Source organism: Scophthalmus maximus, chromosome 22 (genome assembly GCF_022379125.1).
Source record: "Scophthalmus maximus strain ysfricsl-2021 chromosome 22, ASM2237912v1, whole genome shotgun sequence".
NCBI lineage: Eukaryota > Metazoa > Chordata > Actinopteri > Pleuronectiformes > Scophthalmidae > Scophthalmus > Scophthalmus maximus.
In genome coordinates this window covers 4729837-4756081 of record NC_061536.1, presented here as the reverse complement: position 1 = coordinate 4756081, position 26245 = coordinate 4729837, and the positions used below count along the sequence as shown (strand labels likewise).

Sequence of the window (26245 nt, the reverse complement as noted above, 5' to 3'; positions counted from 1 at the left end):
CGCTTAAATACTATTGATGGGTCAAAGGCGGCTGCATGTAAAACAGTGTTTTTATCATGTATATAATTTTAGTTTGACACCTTTCGCTTTTTCCCCAACAGGTACAAAGTGAGTTGGCGGCTGCTCTCGCCCGAAAGACTCGCAAAGCTTGTAAGTATAAATTGAGTGTGTTTTCCTGAGACACTTTCCTGGTGTGGTTTGGTCCGATTGCATTGCGAGAACATGCAGTGACAAAGACAGTGATACCTAATGAGAACTGTCAGTCTAACGGGAGTCTGTTGTTGGTTGCAGTATCAGAGCAGGACTCTGAGACGACAGAGACGAGTCTGCAGGAGCCTCACACACCCAGTGAGGAGAGCAGCCCGGTAATACACACACACACACACACACACACACACACACACACACACACACACAGACACAATGTATACAGTCATACACACACAGACTGTAGTTTTGGTATAATACTGCGCAGAGATTAATGTTGTCTAGTTTAGAGTTGTTGGACAGCCTTTCTTAGTACCCAGCATAAACAAAAACCAGCAGTTTTATTGAGGTATGGTTCACCTGTGAGCAGAGTAGTTGTTATTTCAACCAGTTGCGGGCAAACTCATTATCGAGTAAATATACAAAATTATCTTGGATTCAGTTTAAAAAAACAAACATATTTAACTGAATAAACAAAACATATTTGTGTGATAAAGGAAACAAAGAAGATACCTCCGTCCAAACAGATGATCTGTGCACATGTGGGCCAATCAATCATTCAAAACAATATATTCATATTATCGAGTAAATATACGAAATTATCTGGGATTCAGTTTTATTTGATTTGGTCATTGTGAATTTCACTAATTGAACAAGATGGATGTTATTTGTTTAATAATAAGAGGAAAATAATCATTAGTTGCAGCCCTAGTGCGTGCGTGCGTGCGTGCGTGCGTGCGTGCGTGCGTGCGTGCGTGTGTGTGTGCATGAAAATGGGGTCAGAACAGAGTGCAGATGCCTTCTTGCTTTCTGGTCCCATCCCTGTACAGTGGAAACCTCTTTTTCACCATCAATTATTCATCCTCTGACTACACCAGAGAGACAAGGAGGACAGAAAAGCATAGCATCTTTAAAACACAATTACACATAGGGCACTGAATATCAGTGTTTTAAATTTTGGGGGTTTATGACCCCTTAATATGAAGAAATAACTTCTCCCGACCCGTCGTCACAGGCTGCATTTGTCTATTATTTTGAGAGTGAAAGTAAGGAGTGATTTTACCCTCTTATATTCTTGTGGCCTGAAGTGGCAAGAACAAGAGAAATAAGTGTTGAACATAAGCTTTAATGTTTTTTTTCTTGATTTCAATCCCAGTAATCATTCTGATTCCTTACACTGTATTTCAATCAGGAGAGGCATATAGAGAAACAAGTGAAGATGAGTAAATATACAAATCAAATTAGATTGATTATGAGCAGGAGGACTAGACTTTGGCTCTGAGACCCCAGCAGCTCCCGGAGCCTTGACTCTGGTGGTGATGACGAGACATGGAGCACGAAGTTGTGACATAGCTGGCCTCTGGTTGGAGGGTTTGATGTTTGCTGACCAGACATCCAGTCGAGGTGGCGCAGGGGTGGAGAAGGGGTCATGAGGTGATTTGACAGTGTACAAGTGATTGCAAGCATGTCAGGTTGAGATTGGATGGAGCTGAGAGATAGCAGGATCCCTGCCTGTGACTTAGTAGGCGACGGGCTAGAAGGCAGTCTTCCTGACTGAGCTTTCGCTAAAGCTTCACTAGATTCGGCTCAATTGTATTTTAGAAATGGAGTGTTTGTTCTTCAACCACATCATAAAGTATAGAGTTTTTTAATCTGCATTTGTTTCATGTTTTACAACTGCAAACATATTGAAAACATGTTTATTTAGATGTGGGAACAGATGTGTTGTGGCTGCGCTTTAATGTGACAACCTTTCATTGCCTCTTTCTTAATGAATATTTTAAATGTTCGTACAGATCTCACTGCACAGCTGTTGACTGTTCACCTGTAGTTTTTTTTCTTTTTCTCACTTTATCGTGTTCATAAAATGTTGATTTTTATCTGCAGCACAGCAGCTCGGTAATGACCGCTAATTAACCTAGTGGGTTGTACATGAGCCACGATCACATTTTCAAAATAAGAAAATGGTGGATAATTATATTGTGAGTTTGGCTGCAGTAGAACATTCTTTATTATCACAGAATGGATGTTTAACAATCCAAGACATCCTTGTTCCCCCTCTCTCTCTGTCTCTCTCTCTCTCTCCTTCTGTGCCTGTCTATCTCTCTTTCTCTGCTGATGTGTTAACACAAGTCATCAACAAAATGTACATTTTAAGTCTATTGACAGTAACCGTTTATCTATATAGTTAATTTCATGCTTCAGAGATAAGCCTCTCTGGAAAATATAGACGTAGTGTTTAAAGACAGAGGAGTGTAGAAAAGAACCACACGTGACATGGGTCGTTGGATTCATCCTGCGACCCATGTGGGGGATTTTGAAGTCAATACAGATTGTAATTGGTAACATGAATATTTGTTCGAGTTGATTTTTCCAAGAAGGAGCACGATAAACCACACCACACAGATGTCCGAGACTTATTTCTTTTGTGGTCCTTGATGTACAAAGTAGAACACTCTTTATGGTTTCACTTTAAAAAACTCCATAGCAAATGGACTGGACTTGAGTCTAATTACCAAGGAGGTTATGCGAGTGGTTTGGTTTGTCTGTTTGTTTGTTAGCATGAGGTTATGGATGGATTTGAATGAAAATGTATATCAAAGATAGGTCTCAGCCATGGTTAGCCGGTGATTAAAGTGTTAGGGATCCAGGATTTGTTTTGAAGGATTCTTCGCCATTGCGAGGGGAATCGCTCAGCCTCGGCAGAGGCCTGCGCTCTCGTTCGGCTTTTGTTTATTTTCTGTCACCTTTCAGCCTGCTGAAAATTTCAGCTTGTCATAAATCTCAAACACAAGATAACAAAGTAAAAAAAATAAGGATGCCCTGGGAGAGAAGAGGGGATAGACAGAGACAGCGACACAATACAGCCACACAATACAAACACACACGGCCCACAGACAGGTTTATCTTCTGTGTGTAGGACAGGAAGATGAAAACAGGTTAACAGGAAGCAGAAAGGGACATGAGACTATGGCTCCGATATAATATCTGTGTTTGTGTGTACGTGGCTATTCAACCAGATAAGAGCTGTCATTGGGGAGAGTAAACAAAATGAAGCGTGGGAGTATACCATTGTGTGTGTGTGTGTGTGTGTGTGTGTGTGTGTGTGTGTGTGTGTGTGTGTGTGTGTGTGTGTGTGTGTGTGTGTGTGTGTGTGTGTGTGTGTGTGTGTGTGTGTGTGTGTGTGTGTGTGTGTGTGTGTGTGTGTGTGTGTGTGTGTGTGTGTGTGTCTTACCCTCTGCTATAGCATGGCTACGTGGGATAGTTGAGCTCACGGGAGCCAAATAAAATACCCACCTCTCTCTCTTCCAGGGAAAATAATCTGACTAGGCTACTCACCACTGGTGATTACCATCATACAAGCAGCACCCAAGGGAGCGCACACACACACACACACACACACACACACACACACACACACACACACACACACACACACACACACACACTGTTATCAAGTTTCTCCGGAGACAAAGCCATTAGATAAAATAGCCATTCTACAGCTCTTTTGGCGTAAATATATTCTCTCGCAGTTTCTTTTTCTGCCTTTCTTTCTGTCTTTTGGTCTTTGTGATGCTCTGTGGGCTACCAGGATGGTTAACACATTTCTAAGTCCAAACTACAGAGGGGAGGAGACAGATACACACACCCCAGCACACACTCTTCGCACACAGACACACACTCCCGCCCACTTATACTACTAATCACATACACTCCCTATTTCCCTGCCAGATCCTCTGTCACAGAGCAGTCAGACTGAGACAGGCAGAGAAGTGCAACAGATAAAGGGAATTACAGGCTGTAGTAGATAGAAAGAATAAGAGACAAAGAAGAATTAGAGAGAGAACAAGATAGACCCAGGATTATCATTTCTCCTCATTCTCCTTACATGGACATAAAGGGGCAACTGAACACTTCTCTGGATGATGCCCACAGTGGTTTTGTTCTTCCTCAGACAAAAACATTGATCTTTCTTGACCTCCATACAACAAGCAGACATTGAGGGTTTCCACCATGTCTTGGGACTGTGGGTTGAGATATGTCTTCATGCCTCCTGTGTTGCAGCTGGGCAGGGTTTGTGCGTTGCGGGACGGTGGCAGCAGTGGCAGCGGCAGCGGAGGAATGGGGTCCGTATGCGGCCGTGAGGAGCTGACCAGTCGGTTGGGGCTGGAGGCCGTTCAGCGTCTGGCCAAGGACGGCTGTCGGCTGCTGCAGAACCACAACTACCGTCTCCCCGACAGGAACCAGGGCGTGAGTAGAGTGAGTGTGATGTTGCCACAGATATTGAAAAGTGTCATTCTACAGTGATGTGACATGATGATGTTGTTCTGTGAACGTGTTGGTCTTCTCACCATGTAATCTGCCGAGCCAGTTGTGGCTGCATGGTTAGCATGAGTAGAGAGTAATGGACGTCAGCAGTTGGTTAAAGCCGTCATTATTGTTATCACTTTTAAGCGCACTCACACTTAGGTCTGAGTTACTCACAAACTGGGCTCTGGGTTCTTGTGAGTTAATCCTCATCAGGACCATGGTGATTTGTGTTTATGAAAGACAGACACGTGTGCACACATGAACAGCATTCCTGCTCACTTTTGTACATATCTACAGTTACATTAGGACACATCTGCTTCATGCACCCACACACAGGCACACACACTAATCATCGTTGCAGACACAGATCTTTGCTTCATTTGCATTTCATTAGATTAAACAACCACCATTTCACTTACTCGTCCAATGTTGTTGTTAATAATGGCTTAGTGAAATGTGATCTCGTGGTCTTTTTTTAAGTCTGTCAAGAACTGTGTGTGTGTGTGTGTCTGTGTGTGTGTGTGTGTGTGTGTGTGTGTGTATATGTTCAATGGTGTGTGTGAGTTTGCTGGGAAGAGCTTATAATCATGTGTGTTCATGCAATGCTGGCACGGTGGTGGGGTGAATCAGTGTGTGCACATAATGAGCGGGGTGTTAGCGAAGCATTATACTGTATAATTGTGCTCTATAGTACACCTGAGGGCAGGAAATGAAGCGGATGCAGTCTGATTTCACCCGACATCACAGTCTGTGTGTATGTGAGATCTACCACGCTTCTCATCAGCTGGGTGAGTTTGTCTGAAGCCCAGATATGGGAATTTTCCCAAGTGCATTAGTATTAGTTCTTTATGGAACGACAGAAACTGCAGTTTTGTCAAAGCAGCATTAGAGAGAGGGCTCTACTAGACCCCTACCTTCTCACTATATACAGATTTTTTTTAACGATTTACCCACTTTTAGCTTGACTTCTTAAACTAACATAAGTTACACAAGGACAGTCCCAGTTGGCATTGAATGAAAGGCGGTGTTCACCCTGGACAGGTGGCAAGCCCATCACAGGGCCAACGTACAGAGACAAACAACCATTCACACTCACACCTATGGTCAACTTAGTCTCCAACTAAACCTAACCCAGTCTGCATGTCTTTGGACTGTGGGAGGAAGTCGTAGTTTCTCGCACAAAAACAAAAAGTCGTAGTCGTAGTGAACCAACGCAGACTGCAGAAAATCTCCTTAAAATTTCTTAAATCTTACAGATGTTTGATTGTGTTATAATCATCAGTCATGTTGCATTGAGCACCACAGTCACTGACAGGGATTGGATGGAAGCACATGTTGATATTCAATAATTTATGAATGCACTCCCACGCTGCAAATGGAAGATTTATTTTCAGCAAGATATATTTGATGATTATATTATTTGTTTTAAAAAAATTAAGCCACCAGCTTGATTCTCCACTAAGACTACCATCCTTTTACTGGGTTGCCATGGTGATTTTTTCTTCTTCTTTTACCTCCATTAGAGACAAATTGTTTCCATAGTAATGTTCAAATGTGCATCTCTGTATTCTAGTCTTTACAGACTTGCACTTGTACTTTTTCTGTATTTGATTCAGCCATCAAAGTTTATTAGAGGTCAACCTGCTCAAGGGATTATACAAGGTCACATGCGTGATGACACACTCACTCACTCACTCACTCAATCACAGGCTTTTTGAGCATCCTGTGTTTCTTTCTAATAAATACGATTAGAAATTATACTCGACGTGTGTTTATGCATGCACTTATCCACTTTTTCCAGGAATCAGGCCCAGAGCTATGACAACACTGATATGACTTTGTCACTATCAGCATGGAGACCGACACAAACGCACGCACGCACACGCATACATACAGGAACAGGCAGGGAACAGAGAGTGCTTCCTTCAGGCTTTCCATGAGGCCCACCTTTCCTCTGAACAATATGTCAGATCGTGTGTGTGTGTGTGTGTGTGTGTGTGTGTGTGTGTGTGTGTGTGTGTGTGTGTGTGTGTGTGTGTGTGTGTGTGTGTGTGTGTGTGTGTGTGTGTGTGTGTGTGTGTGTGTGTGTGTGTGTGTGTGTGTGTGTGTGTGTGTGTGTGTGTGTGTGTGTGTGTGTGTGCGCGCGCGCGCGCGCGCGCGCGCGCGCGCGTGCGCGTGCGTGCGACAAAGGAAAGGAAAGACTGAGTGAGCAACAGCTGATGTGGTAGTACTGATCTTGTAAGAGGCTGAGTATATGCTGCGTCCTACAATTCTCATTTTGTGTGCTCAATTGAACTCCTCAAGTTGAACTCTTTCACTTCGTGTTTGTGTATGTGATGAGAGATGTGTATGTGGTTTATGACCCTGTGAGGAGCACAGCAAGTCTATGACCCCTGCTCTCTTTTTTCTGTTCCCAATCCAAACATCTAGAGCATAAAATTTGACCATTCAAAGACATAGACAGACACTTGAACGTGATGAAGAGAGAAAAGAGGAAAAGTCTTTCCAGAAGTGCAGAGAGGAGGGAAGGGCGGAGGGTGTGGGGGGGGGGGGGGCCCACAGATGGTTGAATTGAAGGAAGGGATGGGGAGGAATGGAAGGAAAGAGACTTGACGCACCTGTTTACTGAGAACAAGTGACTGTGCTGAGTATTGACTTCACAAAAACATTTATGCAGGTCTGTTTTTTTCATTTTCGTTGATAATAATTTATTGACAGTTCATTATAGAAAAATATTTTCTGCCTCTCTAGCCTCCACAGAAATGTCACCGATCATATCAACTTGCCAAAGTTGTGTGATCATTACACAGTTTTTCCATAATAGTCAGTTTCATGTGTTTGTTTTCATGTCTTGTATCAAAGCCATGACATATTGCCAAAATAAAGAAGGCTATGGGACATCTTGTAAGATTATCTTAACCCTCAGAAATACTTGAATTAGCATTTTAACTTCCGAGACATTAACAGGTTGGATAAAACACATATGACAGTTGGATTCAAACACCTCTCTTTCTCAGTCACTTCTTTTATGTCTCACCCTTTGCCACAATTCTCCATGTCTCTCACTTTCCGTCATGGTCTCTTGCCTTTTCCTGCTCTCTCTTTTTCTTTTTCTGTGTTGCATAACTCCTCTCCCCAGTGTTCGAGAGCCTACTTTGTATGTTTTTCCTTCCCGGAGCTTGCATTCTTTCTCAGGCTAGATAAATGTAGTTCTTGGGAACTGCTGTTTTGCCTTAAAAAAAAAAAATTAACAATTGATTATGTGTGAATGTGTATTTTATAACGTAGTACATACATGATATATAGTGTCAGTGTTGTCAGATTAAGTTTGTTGTGGTGCATTTTCTGGATGCCTTTTCATCTCGAATTTGCATATGCGTTCTTACGCTGCCTTCCTCCATTCTTGGCTCATTTGTTTTTCTTGGCATCTTTGTACAGAGAAGGACTGGGGTATGCGAGAGATCAACAGTTTATCAGGGGCACAGCACAACATTTAACTCTGCTTTGTTTTTACAGTAGTTATGTTGGTTACATAATCTTTCTTCTTTTTTTCCCACTGTATTTTTGGGGAAAGTTTCCTTTATTAGATAGTTGTTGGCATAGAGAGACAGGAAAGCTCTGGACAGATAACGAGAGGAGAACTCTGATGAAAACATCCTGGTTTGTATTTGAACCCTGGATGATGTGGTTTAATGGCATGTCCCCTTCAGACAACTTACCAACCAAACTTGATATCTTGTCTCCACATCTGAGGCCGTTGGGTGTGGTTCGGGTGCCAGCCTAAAATGTATTTAATCGCATTCAGTGTCAGATCTCTTTACTGCTGTCACCAACACATAGATCGGCTGTTCAGATCTATGTGTTGGTAATCTTAGAGTTTGATTTCAGCATGATACATAATGAACTTCAAAGATATAAGTACACATTGTCTGGGCGGGTAGGGTTTGGTTCTACACGTTAAGGATCGTTAATCACAGAATTGAGAAATCAATTAAGGAAAAAGTGAAAAAATGGCAGAATGAGGTAGTTATATAATATTAAAACTATGCAAAGCTCCAGTGACCACATCAAAGTTGTAGATGCTCAACAGAGAGAGAGTCCTTAACCAGATTTTGTGCTACTACCGTATGAACACTTTCAATTTTGTTTTTGTGTGAGAGCACGGCCAAGTCAGCCAAAGGTTATCATTGCAGGTCCACACGCACACACACGCGCGCACAGGAAACAAATTGTTTTGTCTGACCCAGGTTTGATCTTCCCTCTTGTCTCTCAGGATCAAGCAGCTCCTTTCATCAGTCGATCACAAAGACCAAGACGGGGGGGGGGGGGGGGGGGGGGGGGTGCGTGCGTGCGTGTGTGCGCACGCTGACATGTTTTTGTGTGTTATAAAGGTATCTCTGACTACATTAACAGTGCTCTGTGTTTGGGCACCACAATGTCTACAGTTGGAAAATTCAGATTACAGATGATCGGTTATCAATTAGTGGACTGTCGGCACTTTGTATGAACCTTAGCATTCCATTTTACCGATCTACGACTTTTTCAAGCCTCACCACTGTGATATTATGTAATCGTAGCATGAAAATATTGATATAAGACGAAACACAACTCAGTGTAATCCAACATAATATATCTGTATGTGCATTAAAGCAAGAAACCGTGCGACAGAAAGACAGCCCTGCACAGAGAGCTGTCTGTCAGTTGTTGTTGCTGCTCAATCCCTCTGGCTGCGACGGCGACTGCAGCGAACAGCTGGAGGAGCGACGTCGCTTCTTTATCTCTCCTCCTGCTTCTCTCCTCTGCCTTTGATCTCCGTCTCTCTTCTCCTTTTTCTATCGTTTCTTCAGGCTGTTTCCTATTGTGCTCTGCTCCTTTGTCCATCTGGAGCTCTGTTCATGTTGCACTGTCACTGGCAGGTGTGTGTACATGGGTGTGTGCCGATCACAGATCAAGTTACTGTTCATTTTTGGAGCAAGAGATCATTTTCAAGTGTCAGCCCCCATTGTTATTCATTATACAATATTTTCTTTTAAAGGCAAGAAATGCAATACGTCCCGTTCTTTGTGTCTGTATGTATGGATTGATGTGAGAGTCTGTGCGCTACATTTACCAAGAGTATATCTGGTAGAAACAATTTAATGCTAAGTGGAAGGATCTGGATACCTGAGCCCAATATATGGGATTATGGATTTGTGAATATTATTTGCTATTTGAGAATTTTAAAAAATCTGCCGATGATGTATTGGCTGATATCCGTTTTTTATAACATTATTTGAGTTGTGAACCAGATCGTATGTATTGAGCAAGACAGTTTAGAGTTGAAAAATCAATCTTTCCATGCTCCCTGGTGGAAAAAATGTTATGGCAATAGTTTGTAATTCACAGCAAACTTTGGCATGTATGTACTTTAAGTGCTTGTCACTTATGGGACATCAGAGGTACAATAAGCTACAGGAGGCCTCTAATGTCCTTTCATCGTTTTTGCGATGTTGTCTGAATTTTAATTTTTGTCTCAGGAGGCAGTGGGACGGGTTTGTCTTAAGGAGAGAGGACGGGACGTGTTGGTGTTGAAAAGAGTGAAATCATCAGTGACGTCGCCTTCGGACCGGTCCTCACCCACGTCGTCAGGGGGTGGGTCGAGAGAGGAGGACTGCGACAAGAGGTCAGTCCCTACTCATATATAATAAGAGCTTTCAACACCAACAGGAGCAACAAAGACATAATCATAGTACTCCTCCCTCTCTTTTTCAGTTTTTTACTTTGGGAACTCAGGTTGCAACCACGCATACATGCAAAATATCAGTAGTGCTGCGTGCGTGCGTGCGTGCGTGCGTGCGTGCGTGCGTGCGTGCGTGCGTGCGTGCGTGTGTGTCACTGAGAGTGTGTGTGAGAGACAAAGCTAATGAATGCTTCAGCTTCTGGCACAGAGTGTGAAAAGAATGCCTTTTTTGTTTTCAGCTGAAAGGGAAACAAACATGACACCAAGACTGGTTTACATCCTTCCGCAAATCACTGTGTGCATGTAGGGTCATGTGTATATGTGTGTGGGTCTGTGCCTTTTTTCAAAGTTGATTTGTTATTGCAGTGCCTGTTTTGTGTGTATTTAAGTCAGTGTGTGCCAAGACCTAAGGCACAATGCAGGGAGTGTCTGTGACAGGCAGGTTGTGTGTGTGTGTGTGTGTGTGTGTGTGTGTGTGTGTGTGTGTGTGTGTGTGTGTGTGTGTGTGTGTGTGTGTGTGTGTGTGTGTGTGTGTGTGTGTGTGTGTGTGTGTGTGTGTGTGTGTGTGTGTGTGTGTGTGTGTGTGTGTGTGTGTGTGCGCGCGCATACATGTGCATACACATACATAGCTCAGAATCATTGGTAGCTAGCCGCTCCCTCAGAGTGCTGCTGTGGGAGCTGTCAGAAAGAGGGTTGAAATCTCAGGAGCTCTGGATCTGACGGCGGCAATCGGCAGGGCAGTTTACCCCACAAGAGAGAACCGCCCCTGGGTTTAAGGAATCTTAAATGAGGGCTGATCATCCGGAAGGGTTCGGATATGAAGATGACCACTGAGCTAGCCGCGCTTGCAGAAGCAGAGGAGGACATGGAGGATGAAGATGATGAGGATAGCATTGATGATGAAAATGATGAAGACTGCACATTTGATGTTCCCCATTTCCGCTACATTGATGACGAAGATGTGGAAGAGAATAATGAGCAAGAGAGGAAGGGTGGATGGAGGGATGGAAGTGGTCGTACTTCTTTTTCATGCTCTTCTGATGAAGGTTGTGGCGATTCTGCGTCTTACAGGTACGTTGTGGTGTCGGGAACGCCACTCAAAATCTTGGAGCACCTACTAAGTGACCTGCGCTTGGATGACCAAAGAGGGGTGCCAGAGAGCAGGGAGAGCGGTAAGTTTGGAGACACACATGTGAACATTTTTCATTAACACTGTAGCAGAGTCACATCTATGACAGGGTATAAACACATGGAAAATGTCCAAAGCAAGAAACAGAGATTAGAGTTGGAATAAAAATAGAAGTTAGTGAATTAGTTTGTCATATAAAAAAGCAGCTGCTGTTTGACCAAAGGTACATTTAAAACTAAGAACCACACCTTCTTCTCATTCCAAGGAATTTCATCTTCAAGTTACAACACAGCCTGGCCTGTACCTTTCTCTGTCTCTTGGGGGAGGTGTGTGTTTGTGTGTCTGTCTGTCTGGCTGTGGCTGCATGAGTCAGGCTGCCCTCACACCACATTCAGGTGCATAAGTGCGTTCACTGAGCCATGTGATTGCCAGTAAATATGAGGAACATTCAGGAGGTTACATATTTGAATGAGTTTGTAAAACTATTCCCTTGGGGGGGGGGAGGACTTTTTGTCAAGGAGTTAAAAAGGAGAGAAAAACTGACGAGGTGACATTTTAATATCCTTTAATATTCCAAATTCCATATGTATTCAGTTAACCATCAGCAGAAAAAGTACTGCTTTTACGAACTACAGCATCCTTACTTGGGTTATTATGCGCTGATGAAAAATAATTCAGGGTGATCTGGGTCTCAACTGGTATTTTATAAAACACTGCTCTAGCCTGTTTGCACAGAGTTAAGATAAGGCGTCTTTATGTATCGACCCCCTTTAGCACCACCGGTTCCCAGCAGCAGTTCACAGGGAGCCATCTCACTGAATTGCAGGAAGCAAAGTGAGAAAGAAGGAGAGATGAATGTAGGAGAGAGAGAGAGAACTGAGATGGTCTTTGTGGAGGAAGAATGCCTGATGTTTATTCAATGAAATGAGAAAAGACACTTTTTTTAAGGATTAGGTTGTTGTTTTTTCTTTGGAGGGAGAGGCAGAAGCAGAGATGCAGCTCAACACTGTATTGTCTTTGTCTCTGTGTTTGCATCTCTATTTTTTGATCTATGTGCCCTGAATAAGCATGAGGGTTTGTGCACATGTGTATGTGTGTCTAGGCCCTCTGGGGTGGTATTGAGCATCAGTGGGCCGTTTTAGTGGGCTTAGCTGTGCAGCATGTTTAACAGGCACGGACATGCTTCTACAGAGAGCGAGCGATTACCGCAACCAACCCTTTGCCATGTACACACAAAAACACACACACAACCAAACAAAATCACACAGCAGCAGATTACTGCGATTATTTCAACACAAACATTTTCTCCCTTTTTTCCTTTCTCTCTCTCACAAGAGATAAACTCCCCAAGGTCAGAACTGAATGAGTAATTCATCAGGGTGCTGTATGCGTGTGTATGTGTGTCACTGTTCATGTGTGTGTGTCTGACTTTCTGTGTGCCAGCAGGCAAATGTAGAGGGCATATGTTGAAAATTAAAATGGATATTTATCATCACAGAGAGCTGAGAGAGGGCAAGCGCAGGAGGAGAGTAGTAGTGGGAGGAAATGCACCCGGCGAGAAGAAGAAAATGAAAAACAGGGGTGTAGTGAAAGGGGGGGTTGGGGTGTTGAAATAGAGAGAGAGGGAAACAGGAAGCAGGGAAAAGACTGGTAGCTGGTCAAGAAAGAGCTCTACCTCCACAGACTTAAGAAGGGGGCTAAGAGAAAGGAACATGACAGAGAAAGTAAGTCACCAGTGTTTTGGAAAAAGTGATAAGCTCAATCAGATCCGTTTAAAAATATTTCTGGAGAAAAGTTGTATTTTTATTTCTAAAAAGAAGAGACTTGCTCAAATATTAATGCCCTGGCCTCTGCTCAGTCTTCTATAATTGATTTCTGTGCTCTCTGCCTGACAGAGCCATATTTGGGTCACACTTTTTCCAAGGAAAAGAGTTTGACACTACACACACGTGCGCATGCATAAACACCATGGCACCCTCACAGCACCAACAATGGCTCCTTACCCATCTGCCACAAGGGTAGTTTATATTCGGTTCTTACCCATTGAATACCTGCTGAGTCTCTCACACACACCCACCCACCCACGATTTTTTTTTAGCTTCTGGGAGTTATTACAAAAATGAGCCAAGAGGAAGAAAAGCCTCTATCTCTTGGTGATGTAAATGTTTGATTTGGAAGAGATTTTATTGACAGTGGCTGGCAACGCAAGTGACCTTTAACCTCTTCAACCCCAAACCCATGCTGTGTGACCAAACTCCGAAGATACTAAACATTTGATAGTATCGCCTTAGATGTGACTAAACTGTCAGCAAACAGCTGCCTGTTAAAACATCCAACAGACATAGAGCAACATTATCATTCAACTAGCTAGTCCAGCTAGTCTCTAACTTTGTCTGGGCAGGTGTAGAAGGGGTTGTTGGACAAAAACCATATGCTATGACTGTGGTGTGAATGAGAACAGCAAAGTTTTGGGCTGGAAAACCAAAACAGGGAGACGAAAGATGCTAAAGTGTTGCGCTGAGAGAGACTTCACAGTTGGGTGATAATTTCACTGTAGGTTCCTCAGTATGAGTGAGTCCCTTCAGAACATCCATTTAATCTATCATATAAAATAAATCCCATTCATTATTCATAAGAGTTGAAGAAAAAAATGCAGAAACTAAAAGAGTTTCCACATATACAAATTAGAAGGAAATTTCACTTGAACCACTTTATAGGCTTTATAAGTGACTGATGATGTGTTTCCTGTGTTACAGAATTGTTGCTGGATGACTTCCTGTTGACCTACCTGGTGTTCATGTCCACCAATGACCTTTGTCAGGCTCTTTTGGGACAATATCCTTATTTCAAAAACATGCACAATCATTCACACTATGCTTTCGGCCTCCATACTATCCTTCGTTGTCTCCTTGACCGCTGTCACCTATAGCAGCGCCCGCTGCAGGGGTCAGGAGGAGGGCAAGGATGCCCTCTTCAGGAAACGTAAGGTACTGCAGCTGGTGTCCCACTGGAGCAGGCTTTACAAGGACTTCCTCAAGGATGAGGAGCACGTCAGGAGCTTTATGAAGGTATGGAACCACTCGCTTCCATTTTTTTTTTCCCATCTCTGGCGCTTGCATTTCAAAGTTTAATGAGTTTGATCGTCTGGTGTCCTCGAAAACGCGTCGTAAAAAAAGAAACCTCAGAAGTCTCTTCATTTTTAGTCTATCTTGTTCTAAAATGGCGTTGTCCTCAAGTGTTTCACGACACGAAGAGGAAGAGTTTTCCTGATCTTCTTGTTAGTAGCTGTTAAACTGAATAGCATTCAGTCCGCAGGGGGAACCTTGGTGATGTGTCTATCTCCTCCTTCTGTCTTAAGAGCAAACTGATTATAAAGAGAGAGAAAAATACAAGCACTTGACGTGTCATCTTGAGTACAATCAATATATGTGGTCCAAACAGATTTCTATTGTCAATAGACTGGTAGACACACACACACACACATCCACAACAGCAAAATAGACTAACCAATGACTTGTCCCTCGGTAACCTGGCGGCTGGATTGCTCGGTGCTGGGTTGCCATGGAAACCATAGTGCGAGGGTTGGTATGGGTATAATCTCAAATGGAATGCGTAACCCAGGTGATAGTTGCCTAGTAACAGAGGAATGAGAAGGGAATTGGGATGGGAGGCTACGGTGGGTCAATGACAATGATAAGCAGGTGTGTGCGCACGTGTGTGTGTGTGTGTGTGTGTGTGCGTGCGCGTACGTGTCTGTCTTCCCTCTGGGGACAAAAAGCAAGTCCCCATAATACAAATCATTACATTTTAAGGTGAAGACGTGTATGAAGGTTATATATGGTTAGGATTAGGGTTGGGCAAGTTGTAGTTATGGTTAATGTTACAGTAAGTCTCCAGGAAATGAATGTAAGTCAATGTTATGTTCTCTGAAGTCATGAAGAAATGACTGTCTGTGTGCACTTTGTAAGTTGTTATTCTTTCTTCCTCCTGAGCTTTCATGCTATGTACTAATGCTCCGCCATGCACACACACTGGTGCAGCTACAGAGCGTGCCTAGTCACCCATTAAAGTATAGGGAGCATAATTTGTCTGAGGTTTTTTAATGTAACCTTCCTCCAGAGCATAATTTACACTTGATGGTAATTAGCTGCACAGACTGGAATGTTAATACCATGCACTGGGATTTTGTTGGTTCAGAATATGATTTTAACCTCAGACACAGTATGATTTGAACCCTTTGGAATCATGTGACTTTTATGCTTTATTTTTTTTACTTTTATGCACATATAGACGACCACAGTGTGCTTAAGCTAATATCACACACATGCAATTTTTCTCGTCTCCTCTGATTTAATAACTGCTTTAGCTCCTTTGGCAGCAATAATCTCAAACCATCTCTTTCAGTAGCTGTGGTACAGACCTGCACAAAGTTTAAGACAAATTCTTCCTGTTGAACTGCTTCAGTTCATCGATATTCACAGGATGTCTGGTGTGATGTAGAGCCTGTAAAGAATAGTTTAGTCGGCCGATACAAAATCTGCCAATATGAACTTTCATAGATCATATCAGCATTTATGTTTGCTGATAAACTATAAACTATTATTGGTTATACTGTAAAATATCACACCTGAGTTACATTACTTTGTTATGAGGCTTTGATAATGACATCTCAGAAATCATGCAAAAAAAAATCCTAATAGACAGTATATATCAGCCAATATATCTGTATCAGAACTCTATCGGGCTCTAGTGTGACCGGCTGTCTGGAGTTCGGTCCACAGCATCTCTGTTGGGTCAAGGTCAATAACATCAGATTGTGGTTGTAATTCTATGGATCTTGGTTTTCTCTATGTCTGTCAGACCCTCTACAGGTGTGTTTTAGAAGATCTGTATGAGTTCCCCACTCTGGAGAAAGATCTGAAGGAGTTCCAGAAACTTCTGCGTCGGAGACAGTAAGCGGACTTAACTACGCGCAAGACTTTTTTTCTGTTTTGTTTTATTGGTTTTTTTTGTCTATGCCCATTCACTTCCGTCCTCATTGTTGTGTTTTTATCTTACAGCACTGTGGATGACTGTCCTCCCAACCAAAAGGTAAGCCAAAAAGAGGGGGACTGGCAGATGAGAGGAGATATTTACTGCTGTAGGGTACCAATTCGAGTTAAATTAGTAGTTCAACTGCTTACCACAAATTTGGACAATTATTTGAAAATTAAAATATTTAGTTAATCATTCAGTTAACTATGTTTTAAATTTCAACAGTAAAAAAAAAGCACAGATACATGAACAAATGTTATGCATCTTCATGTTCCTTCTGCTGTCTCTGTCAGAGTAAACAAATGTATCAGCAGCTGAGTTTGAAGGAAAACTGTTTGCACCTCCGAAGTCCACAGACAGAGACTAAAGACGGTGAGTAAGAGTCAAACACACATGCAAGCACATATTTTAATTTCAATGTGCACGTGCTAATTGCTTAAATGCCGGGAGTAAAGTTTGTCTGTGTAGTACTATGGAGTTATTTTACTATCTTTATTCAAGAGCGTGGTCTTTCGGTTTGTGCGCATTACTAAGTGATTTCTCATTCAGATTTGTCATTCTTTCCTTCAAAATCTGCCCTCGCACTCAAATAGCTCCTTCTTGTGCTCAAATTGTTTCTTCTTGCATTCACATTTATTCTGCTTCTGCTCAAACTGTATGCTTGTGTGCAAATATTTTGTTGCTCGCACTTAGATTATGTTGTTCCTGCTCTCAGCTTCAACTCTTCTCCTCGCACTTCTTATGTGCGCTCTCGACTTGTCTGCTTACGGATTTCTGCTGTGCGCTTGGATTTTTTTGTGTGACAACCCTATCAAAAATCCTCAACCAGTGGGATTCCAGGTGTAGTGTTGACCAATGAAAAGAGCACTGTCAATTTGCGGGTGCGTTCGCTTACTTCTTAGTGCGTCCCGTACGGGCGGTTACTCTGTAACCCGGTTCAGCCACGCCGCCCCCCCGGTTCTGAATGAGAAATCACTAAGTAATGCGCACAAACCAAAAGACCACGCTCTTGAATAAAGATAGTAAAATAACTCCATATAATACTTTTAACTCAAGAGCCTCTCTGTAAATACTTGAATCTTTTCTGCATCTGCATCATCATGATTTTACAGCCTTTTTTGTTTTGGCCGTTCACTGTGAACATTTTCAATGTATTTCTCAGTAATTTGTTGCGTGTACGTGAGCACTGACTCCTACCTGAGTGTCCACACACACCCCTCACTGGAGGCCCATGAGCTGCTAAGGATCGTTGGTCTGAAGATGGACAGAGCAGAACAAGACATGGTTCTTGCTGTGGTTTCACACACAGGAGGTACACACACACACAGACACAAGCACGCACACACACACACACACACACACACACACACACACACGCACACACACACGTGTGTTATATTCCCTTGAGAATGTAAATTTTCCAAACCTGTGGTTCCTGCCTAGTTGTGTCTGAAGTTCCAAGTATGTTCTTATCAATGGAATTTAAACTGGATGTAGTTTAACACTGTTAATTAAATAAACATCACTATTGTTACACTATTTCAATACAACTTAAAGTCAGTGTTTATACCAGTTTGGTCAGGCTTGCGTCAGTACCTTCAGTTGGCAATAACTGGATATTTACTTAAAGCAGTTATCATTTGTACATCCCTTTCAGTTACCTCAGTCATTACAAATAACTATCACTATTAATTATTTATCCAATTTTTACTAATACAACCCTCAAGAAACTTTACAGGTGTGTAGTTGTGGTCAAAAGGAAGGCAGAGTTTTAAAGATGGGTGTGGTCTGACCCATGAGCACTGACTACCTTTGTCAGTGTACTTATAACAGCTGACTAATAATAATGTAGTGATGACCACTGAGTACTGTTTACATGGGCCGGAAACATCAGCATGTTGAAAGGTATCACAACTACAGTGATCCCATCACAAGTTGGTCTTATTTTTTTCTTTTTTTTTCTTTTTTTCGTGTTTTTGTAACTGTTTCACCCACCATACTTCTTGGCAACTTCAAAAGTACATGTTAGCGTAAAAGCACGCTTTGCTGGGATTACTGGTTCTAAATTACCATAATGATGTCTCTCTCTGCTTCTCTCTCCTTCTCTTCTCTTTATATAGTCGTCTCTGCAGAGCGGAGGGTGTTACAGCCCAGTGACTGTGTGTATTCAGAGTCTCTCACCCCGCAGGGAAAGCTTGTGGCCTGTCGCAGGGATCTCACTGAGATCTTGGTACGTAAATAATCTGTTCCGTTTGTGCTGCTGTAATTCTGTATCATTCATGTGTTTGACACGCACTGACAAAAGTGCATAAAGGTGCAACTTGCAGGTTTAAAGTAAACCATGACTGTTCCTGATCATATGGTCATTTTCTGCCTCTGATGCTGTTGGTTAGCCTCTGTACTATCTTCCAGTGAAATCAGGCATAAAGATGAATATTTGAACTGCTGTGTTTTCCACAGTGCTATGATGAGTCGTGCCATGGATATTAACTTTGACTCAAAAGGGAGAAAAATGGTGTGAGCTACAATTATTTTGATGCCCTAACTGTGACAGCAGAATTGTAAATTGCTGTATCAGGGCAAGTGTTGTTCTGTAATGGCGTGGGTTTTAAACCGGAGCCTCAGCTGTGAATCCTAAAATAATTTTGCACTATTTGACATTTCACAAACCACAGTTTTCTATGCTGCTTATATATGTTTAGCAGCCTGTCATGAACAAAACAGAAAATAGTGTACAACATACCAATTAGAAAAAAAATCTATTGTCCAAGTAATAATCTGGTAGGCATGTAATGTTTTGTTTTATTCAGCACATTATCTGCTGATTTAATATCAACAGTCAGGCTCACATGCAGAATTGTAATTGATTTGGTGACCTATAAGCAGAGTTGGACAGAACAATTGTGTTGTAAGAATCAATGCTTCAGTCCCGCTTGTATGTTGGTAAAAGGCACATATTGTCTTTTGAAGGATGGACTGTGTCTGAATCTCCCACCAGCCTCACTGTTATGTAGTTTATTGAGAAACATTCTTGTCGCCATTAATTATCATATTTAGAGGTTGCGCCATTTTCGTAGAGACACTATCTGTGTTTATGTACCTCATTTTTGTACATAAAAATGGTGCAGAGGTGACCAACGTCTTCCTCTGCTGTAACCAAACTTTTCTCTGTGTTTGTATTTGCAGCCTCCTTTAACGGACAGTGCTGAGCTAAGCAGGCGACCGGTGCGACTCCTGAGCATCAACACCTGGGACGTGGCAGCTGCTCTAACGCACCTTGACTGGAGCCTCTTCAAATCCATCCATGAGGTTTGCGCTCATATACACAAATATGTGCATGTGGTGTGTACACAGAGACTGCTGTAACACAAGCATTTCAGATTTAGATGCTCTGACCAGCTGTCGGGAAGAGCGGAATACTTGTTGTCGAAATGCTGCAGCAGGGCAGATATGTTGGATGTTACTTTATCATTAGAGATTCTGGACGATGTGTTGCGTTTGATTCTACGTCTCAAATGTGAGTGTTTGCCACATGCAGCAGGAGCTGGTGTACTACACCCTCAGCCATGCCCCTGGTACCAGCCACACGGGGGCGCTCTCAGTCCTACTCCAGCGCTGCAACGAGGTCCAGCAGTGGGTCATGTCCGAGGTGCTCATGTGCGTCTCTCTAAACAAGAGAGTGCAGCTGCTCAAGAAGTTCATCAAAATCGCTGCTCAGTAAGAACCCAAACAAAAATAAATGTGTTTTTATTAAGCACATCAAGATTTCTCTGCTCTTTGATAACACTTTTCACATTTTTGTGTCCTTGCAGTTGTAAAGCCCAAAGAAATCTGAACTCTGCATTTGCCATAATCATGGGTCTCAACACAGCAGCTGTCAGCCGACTCAACCAAACTTGGGAGGTAAGTGTGTGTGTGTGTCTGTGTCGTTTTTATTGTACTCATAATACACACTTTATGTTTTAAATCTAATTATGTCCAAACGGCTTCCTTTCAGAAATGTCCGGGGAAGTTCAAGAAGCTTTTCTCAGAGTTGGAGCTCATCACGGTAAGATTTGGTTAACAGAGAGACAGTGATACATGCAGTGTAAAATACCGTCCTCTTCATTTTTGATAATCCTTTTTCCATTCTCCTCCGTTTCCTCTCCTCGTTCTTTCTCCAGGATCCATCTCTGAACCACAAAGCCTACAGGGAAGCGTTCAAGAGGATGAAACCTCCCAAGATCCCTTTCATGCCTCTGCTCCTGAAAGGTATCATCTCCAACCCCTACACACACACACACACACACACACACACACACACACACACATGCTCAAACACTGACTTACTGTATTGTGTTTTTTTTTTGATGAATGATTTTTTTAAATACGACTGTCCACTGCTCTTAGATATCACCTTCATCCATGAGGGAAATAAGACCTTCCACGATAACCTGGTCAACTTTGAGAAGCTGGTGAGTTGATTCAGTTCTGTCACGTCTTTCAGTGTTTCAGTTTGTATCAAGATGAGGTGCATGGACAACTGATTGATTACTTGACCCATCACATAAATGGTAAATGGGATATAAATACAGTAATTTATTTGGTGCTTTTGCTTCTCATTCACACTCGCGTATTAATGGCAACCATGCAAGGTACCGGCCTCATCATCAGGAGCAATTCGAGTTTCAGTGTGTTGCCTGAGGTCTGAGATCGAACCGCCATCTCCATTAATCAGAGTAGCATGTTGGCAAAGGTAGACATAACGACACACAAACAACCCAGAGCCATGTTGTTCACATTTCTCTTTGCCTTTGTTAAAATCACTTTGGTTTTGTAGTGGTAAAAATGTATTATCATCTTTCATACATGCAATTATTCCTCTGCATCATTCCACGGCCAAGGTGGTCAGGCTGATGTTCTCACAAGGCTGTAACTTATCACCTTGTCCTTCGTTGCTGTAACTACTATGTTCTTGGCGTAATTCCACAAGGCTGGTTCTCGTCGTTCGTGTCGATTCCTCTGCAGACTCTACTTGTAGCTTGTTGTTCTCGATCTCCACAAAGACAGTTTCTTTATTCTAAACACACACGTGCGCACACAAACACTGACTTACTTTATTGTGTTGTTGTTTTTTTAATTAAATTTATTTTTTAATACGACTGTCCACCCTTTTTATATAAACATGTTTCAGGAGAGTTGCTTTTAACACGTCACTGCCGACTTAATCTTCAACAGTAGAATCACTCCTCTATAGTGCCAGGAGAAGGACACTGGAGCAGGATTACTGGCTTGCTAAGGAGTTCTGGTCATTACAAAAGCATAATTAACACTATTAAGGAGGGCTACATTTTTCGAGTGTGAGAGAAGAACAGTGCTGCAGGAGGCAGAGAGCAGTAATGAAGAGGAGAGATTAAAACCTTCAACTGACCGTACAAGAGAAAGTCACTGAGACCAAGCTTGGTTTTGCATGAGTTTGTGTTTCTTCTTTTTCCTGCTAGTGACAACTGACACGTTTTCTGTCAAGAAACAATATTTTATATATATCGTTTATTTATTGCCATTTTCCAGCACAAGTTTGCCTTAAAGAGATTGTTTTTTGACACTTTGCATTGATTGTTAGATATAATGTATATATTCACATATATTTATTATTACTTTTATGTTCATCATAAAGTAAAATTCAATTCAATTAATTCAATTCTATCCAATGTGACATGTCTTCTAAACCAACAGCATATGATCGCAGACACAGTTAGGATGATTCGCCACTGCCAAAGCGACCAACCAGGTGAGTCTTTGTGTTTTTGGGTGAATTTCAGTCCTGTGTTATTGTTTATGATCCCAACGTCACAAATGATAAGGCAGGCGTAGTTGCAGGGGCTCTTTGGGTTCATTGTCTCCACTCTCAGACAAGGCGTTGTATTGAATGGAGTCGTGATTTTAGATCCTTTCATTGTGAGGGACCTACCGCCATCTGCAGTTGAGTCGGTGCGGTGTACTGCACCTGTGCCTGAGTCGGCTCTCTCCCACTCAGCTTTCTCTTACAGTTTCTAAGCAACCAATTCTAGACAATCTCTCACTTTTTGATATGGCCATGATAGACTCTGTGCTTGTTCCACATGTGTGAATGTGTGTGTGTGTTAGTGAGTAAAGCAGGAAAGTCTTCTGCTTGCCTAATGCCTGTGTTTTGTGTCTGTCTCCAAGGCAACGAGGTAATCGGGGTGGACAGTGCGGAGGTGAGGGCGAGTGTAAGCTACCTGCACATAATCGACAATCAGCAGACTCTGTTCGAGCTGTCCCACAAACTGGAGCCACGCGCTTGAACGCACACACAAACACAATGGAAACCCAAGCACCGCGCGACATGGAGGACAACAAAATGTCACAAACTCACGCATGCACTGCAGCAAACTACCAACAGTGGTGCCAAGTGGTCAATAAGATGCCATGTGTTCTGACAAAGCCCACAAAGACACAGAGCTGCACTCTTGTTTGTTACACTGAACAGGTGCTTGTAAAGGATTTACAAACTCAACACGCTCTGTGGCACGTCTACGGGAAGAGATTCTGTGCAGCAGCACAGAGATTTGCCAAACAGATCGATGGTAAAAGAGGTTGTAATTAGTTTGTACAGTATCTATTGGACTGAATATGCCCTTGGTTTTGTTCTTGTGATGAGCTTTTAGTTATTTATGAGCCTGTTCAGCAAGTGGAATGTTCCTTTATTTCTGTCAAAGCCTCACTGGTGCCCCTCTGGAGGTCAACAAGCAACAAACACAAAAGAACCCAGTCTGCTGTTCTCATATTATTTTATCTACATATCATATAGCTGTGTCGTGATGCATGTATACGCAGGATACATGCAGTAGTTGTGTGGCTGTATGATGTGGAGCTGTTTTGGGGTTATTGTTTAACACAAGCAGCAGCTAGTGCTGAATCAAAACCAAGAGGTTTGAATCACTGAAACTCTACCACACGTGTCAGAGTTCAAAAAACTGTTAATGAATAGTGAGCAGTAAAGTCCTGGTTGACTTTTAGCCAAACACATTTCCCCGTGATATTTTTCTGTGAATAGATACTGAATATTACATTGTATATAATATGGACCTATACATTTTTCAGTGCCAAATGTCACAGAGTCCTGCAGCAGAGATGTACTGTAGAGTGTTGGAATCTTTTGAGTACTGGAATGACGTCTGGTCCGCGATCATGCAAAGCAGGCCTGACTCCTCGCAGAGATGCTTTCTGACATGATGACTGATCTCAGGCTGTGGGTCATGGTATTCTACTCATCCTTTTTCCCTTTCTTTTTAAATCCTTTAGTTTACCAAATAAGTGGAAGCACTGCACCACAAAGCGTTGTTAACAAATAGCTTTATTCCACAAAACCGTGTTCATGAGGAGATTTTATTATTTGCTCTTACTGACTGAAACGTTTGCTTCCCTCAGAAGTGAAAATCTGTGAAAACCAACACGGGGTCGACAGAATAAAGGAAGCACAAGGGCAGAGACTTCATCCCTTATTGTACAGCTTTGGTTCATGCATTCATTATTTATCTTTAACTGTGGTTCTCATAATTCTGAGTAAATATGGAAAAGGAAAATGAAAGAAAGAAAGAAAAAATGCAGATGAAGGAAATCCTTCAGAAATGATATATGATTAATGATGATACAAACAAATTAAGACTAGAAACGCATTCTTCAGAACAATGAGCAAACCTCACCTCACTTGTGTTTGTATTAGTTTGTCCTTGTCCTGTTGCGTACATTCAGTCACTTCAGTGGTACATTTCTGCTGAGTAGGCGGAACCATCCGAGGGAGGGGTTCCTAAATTACGTTTTTAGTGATGCATGTCTTAAGTTGTTTCGATAATCGTGAAGCACGGGAGGTTCAGTGCAGTACAGTAGAAATGTTGTTGCCACAAGTGTTAATCATCACCATCATTTCAACACGAAGCCTTTCAGAACATTAACACCAATTAACACCATTATGATTCACCTGCATTTCGCAAAGTCTGTCTCTGTGGCCAAAAGCATCTCATTCAAGCATTTAAAGAAGAAATTAAAAGGTGATCTCAAGGCAAAGACTCACTTTAAACTTTAATTCTTATGTCATTATGAGTAGCACATTAATTGTGCATTAGAAAGCTTTCAGAGACAGATTGTCACAATTCTTTCTGCAGATGTTGGTACTGAATGTGGAAACGGTTACAGTCACCCAAACTGATTAGTTCAAATTGAAAGAATGATTGAACTATGTAGGTATCTGACATGGCTATTTAAAATCTAAAATACAAAAAGTAGATCTATCATCCAGAAGGTGTTGCTTCATATTACACATTTGAGTCTTGAGATTGTTTGTTTCCAGTTATTTATGTCCACAAATAGATCATAAACAATTTGAAAAGATGAGAAGAACAATTCTGTGGGTGGATTTCACCGTCAAACTGAGACTTGGTGGAAACTAATTGACATTTTCCATTGACTGTTCTCTGGAAATTGGTTTAAAATTTGCAATGTGGATAGAAACAGCTTCTAGAAACAATTACAGGACATGCTATAATTCAATAACAGTAGCATATGGAGGAAAGTGATAAAATATGAATGCTGACTGTTTGACTATTTACTAAAAGTTGCGGGAGCTGATAAATCAGAGCCGTGGACTGTTCATATTCAGTGTGATAGAAAGGCTTTGTGGTCGTCATTTACCTGTATATGCACACCTCTGCTCACCTTGTCCCAAAGAGCAGAATAATTGTGCTGCATTAGTTATTTATTGTAATATATTGTTTACATATGTATTTCAGAAGTGACAAAATGTCTTGAGTTTCATTTGCCAGATGTTCACCAATGTGCGGAGGTTCACACGCAAGAAGAAAAGATGTTTGTGGTTTGAAGCTGCACTGCTGGAATGTAAAAGTTAGCGTGATGACGCTTGTTTCTTTCGTCTGATGTCAAATTACTTTCATGCAGAGAAAACCACAGGAGGCTGTACTAAGTGTTTTACCGGCCAGTGTCATAACTGTGCATGTTTTTTTTTCCTTTTTTTCTTTTTTAAATATACAGCAATGTTTAAATTCTGTTTGCATGTTTAAACAAAAACACAAGGTTCACAATGTAAGACAGGACAAATTGAAGGCTTTGTACTATTGTAATATTGTTGATGTGTAAATATTTGCCTTCTGTTGTTATGTTGTTATTTATCTGTTGTGAAAGGAAAAAAGTCAACTACAAAGCAATACGTCTCCCCTCGTGTCCCCTCGACCTTCAGACAGCTGAAGCTACACGTCTTTTCTAGAGCTGCGTTTTACTATGTGACAAATTTTACGGAAAATGAATAAATTATAGGTTTTATGTGACATATCCTGGTGAGCTGGTGGTTTGTTTCGCTGCTGTTTGTTCACTGTGTGGTTGTTTGCCAAATGCCTTCAATGTCCAATGATGTTAGACACACTCTCTGAAGCATATATCAAGGAAGTGGCTGAGATGGGAAGCTGTTTCTAATTCTCTGTAATATATATATATATATATATAACCCTAACCCTTCTAAAGAAGGCACCTTGGACTGAACACAAATCTAAAATGCAAATTAACACAAATCTAAAATGCTGGACAAATCAGTTTTTCTTACTTTCGAAGAAAAATGTGTAAAATCATACCTGCCCCAGAGTGATCTAGAGAGAGTCATCCATGCCTTAATAACATCTCAACTGGACTACTGTAACGCTCTATCCACCGGCATTGATCAATCACAGCTCCACCGCCTGCAGTTGGTTCAGAACTCAGCCGCCCGACTCCTCACCTGTACAAAAAAGCGCGAGCATATCACCCCGGTCCTCGCATCCCTCCACTGGCTCCCCAGC

The 26245-nt window shown here is 41.9% G+C and overlaps 1 protein-coding gene and 1 long non-coding RNA gene across 4 annotated transcripts in view; one reads left to right on the top strand and one right to left on the bottom strand.

The window, feature by feature from the left end:
* The window catches only part of rapgef5a (Rap guanine nucleotide exchange factor (GEF) 5a), a 47113-nt gene that overhangs the window by 17002 nt on the left and 3866 nt on the right, over window positions 1–26245 (top strand). Inside the window, exons 7-26 of one of the 3 annotated variants that reach the window (XR_007030326.1) lie at window positions 102–150; window positions 292–365; window positions 4273–4467; window positions 10035–10180; window positions 11309–11409; window positions 14123–14201; window positions 14290–14434; window positions 16227–16318; window positions 16427–16457; window positions 16694–16772; window positions 17563–17712; window positions 18521–18630; window positions 19587–19709; window positions 19939–20117; window positions 20213–20303; window positions 20398–20448; window positions 20564–20651; window positions 20790–20854; window positions 22116–22170; window positions 22587–25242. Coding sequence is in view for 2 of the 3 variants with exons in the window: in XM_047330193.1 (XP_047186149.1) it covers window positions 102–150; window positions 292–365; window positions 4273–4467; window positions 10035–10180; window positions 11309–11409; window positions 14123–14201; window positions 14290–14434; window positions 16227–16318; window positions 16427–16457; window positions 16694–16772; window positions 17563–17712; window positions 18521–18630; window positions 19587–19709; window positions 19939–20117; window positions 20213–20303; window positions 20398–20448; window positions 20564–20651; window positions 20790–20854; window positions 22116–22170; window positions 22587–22705 (2022 nt within the window). In the remaining variant the exon portion in view is untranslated. Of the gene's footprint in view, window positions 1–101; window positions 151–291; window positions 366–4272; window positions 4468–10034; window positions 10181–11308; window positions 11410–14122; window positions 14202–14289; window positions 14435–16226; window positions 16319–16426; window positions 16458–16693; window positions 16773–17562; window positions 17713–18520; window positions 18631–19586; window positions 19710–19938; window positions 20118–20212; window positions 20304–20397; window positions 20449–20563; window positions 20652–20789; window positions 20855–22115; window positions 22171–22586; window positions 25742–26245 lie in introns of those variants that run through there. The other 2 variants (XM_047330194.1, XM_047330193.1) reach the window with 2 other exon arrangements.
* On the bottom strand, window positions 7613–8737 carry LOC118292041. The gene is made up of 3 exons (XR_004786812.1): window positions 8643–8737; window positions 8238–8298; window positions 7613–7750 (listed from the first exon to the last, which is right to left on the bottom strand). It is a non-coding gene; the product is annotated as an uncharacterized LOC118292041 (long non-coding RNA).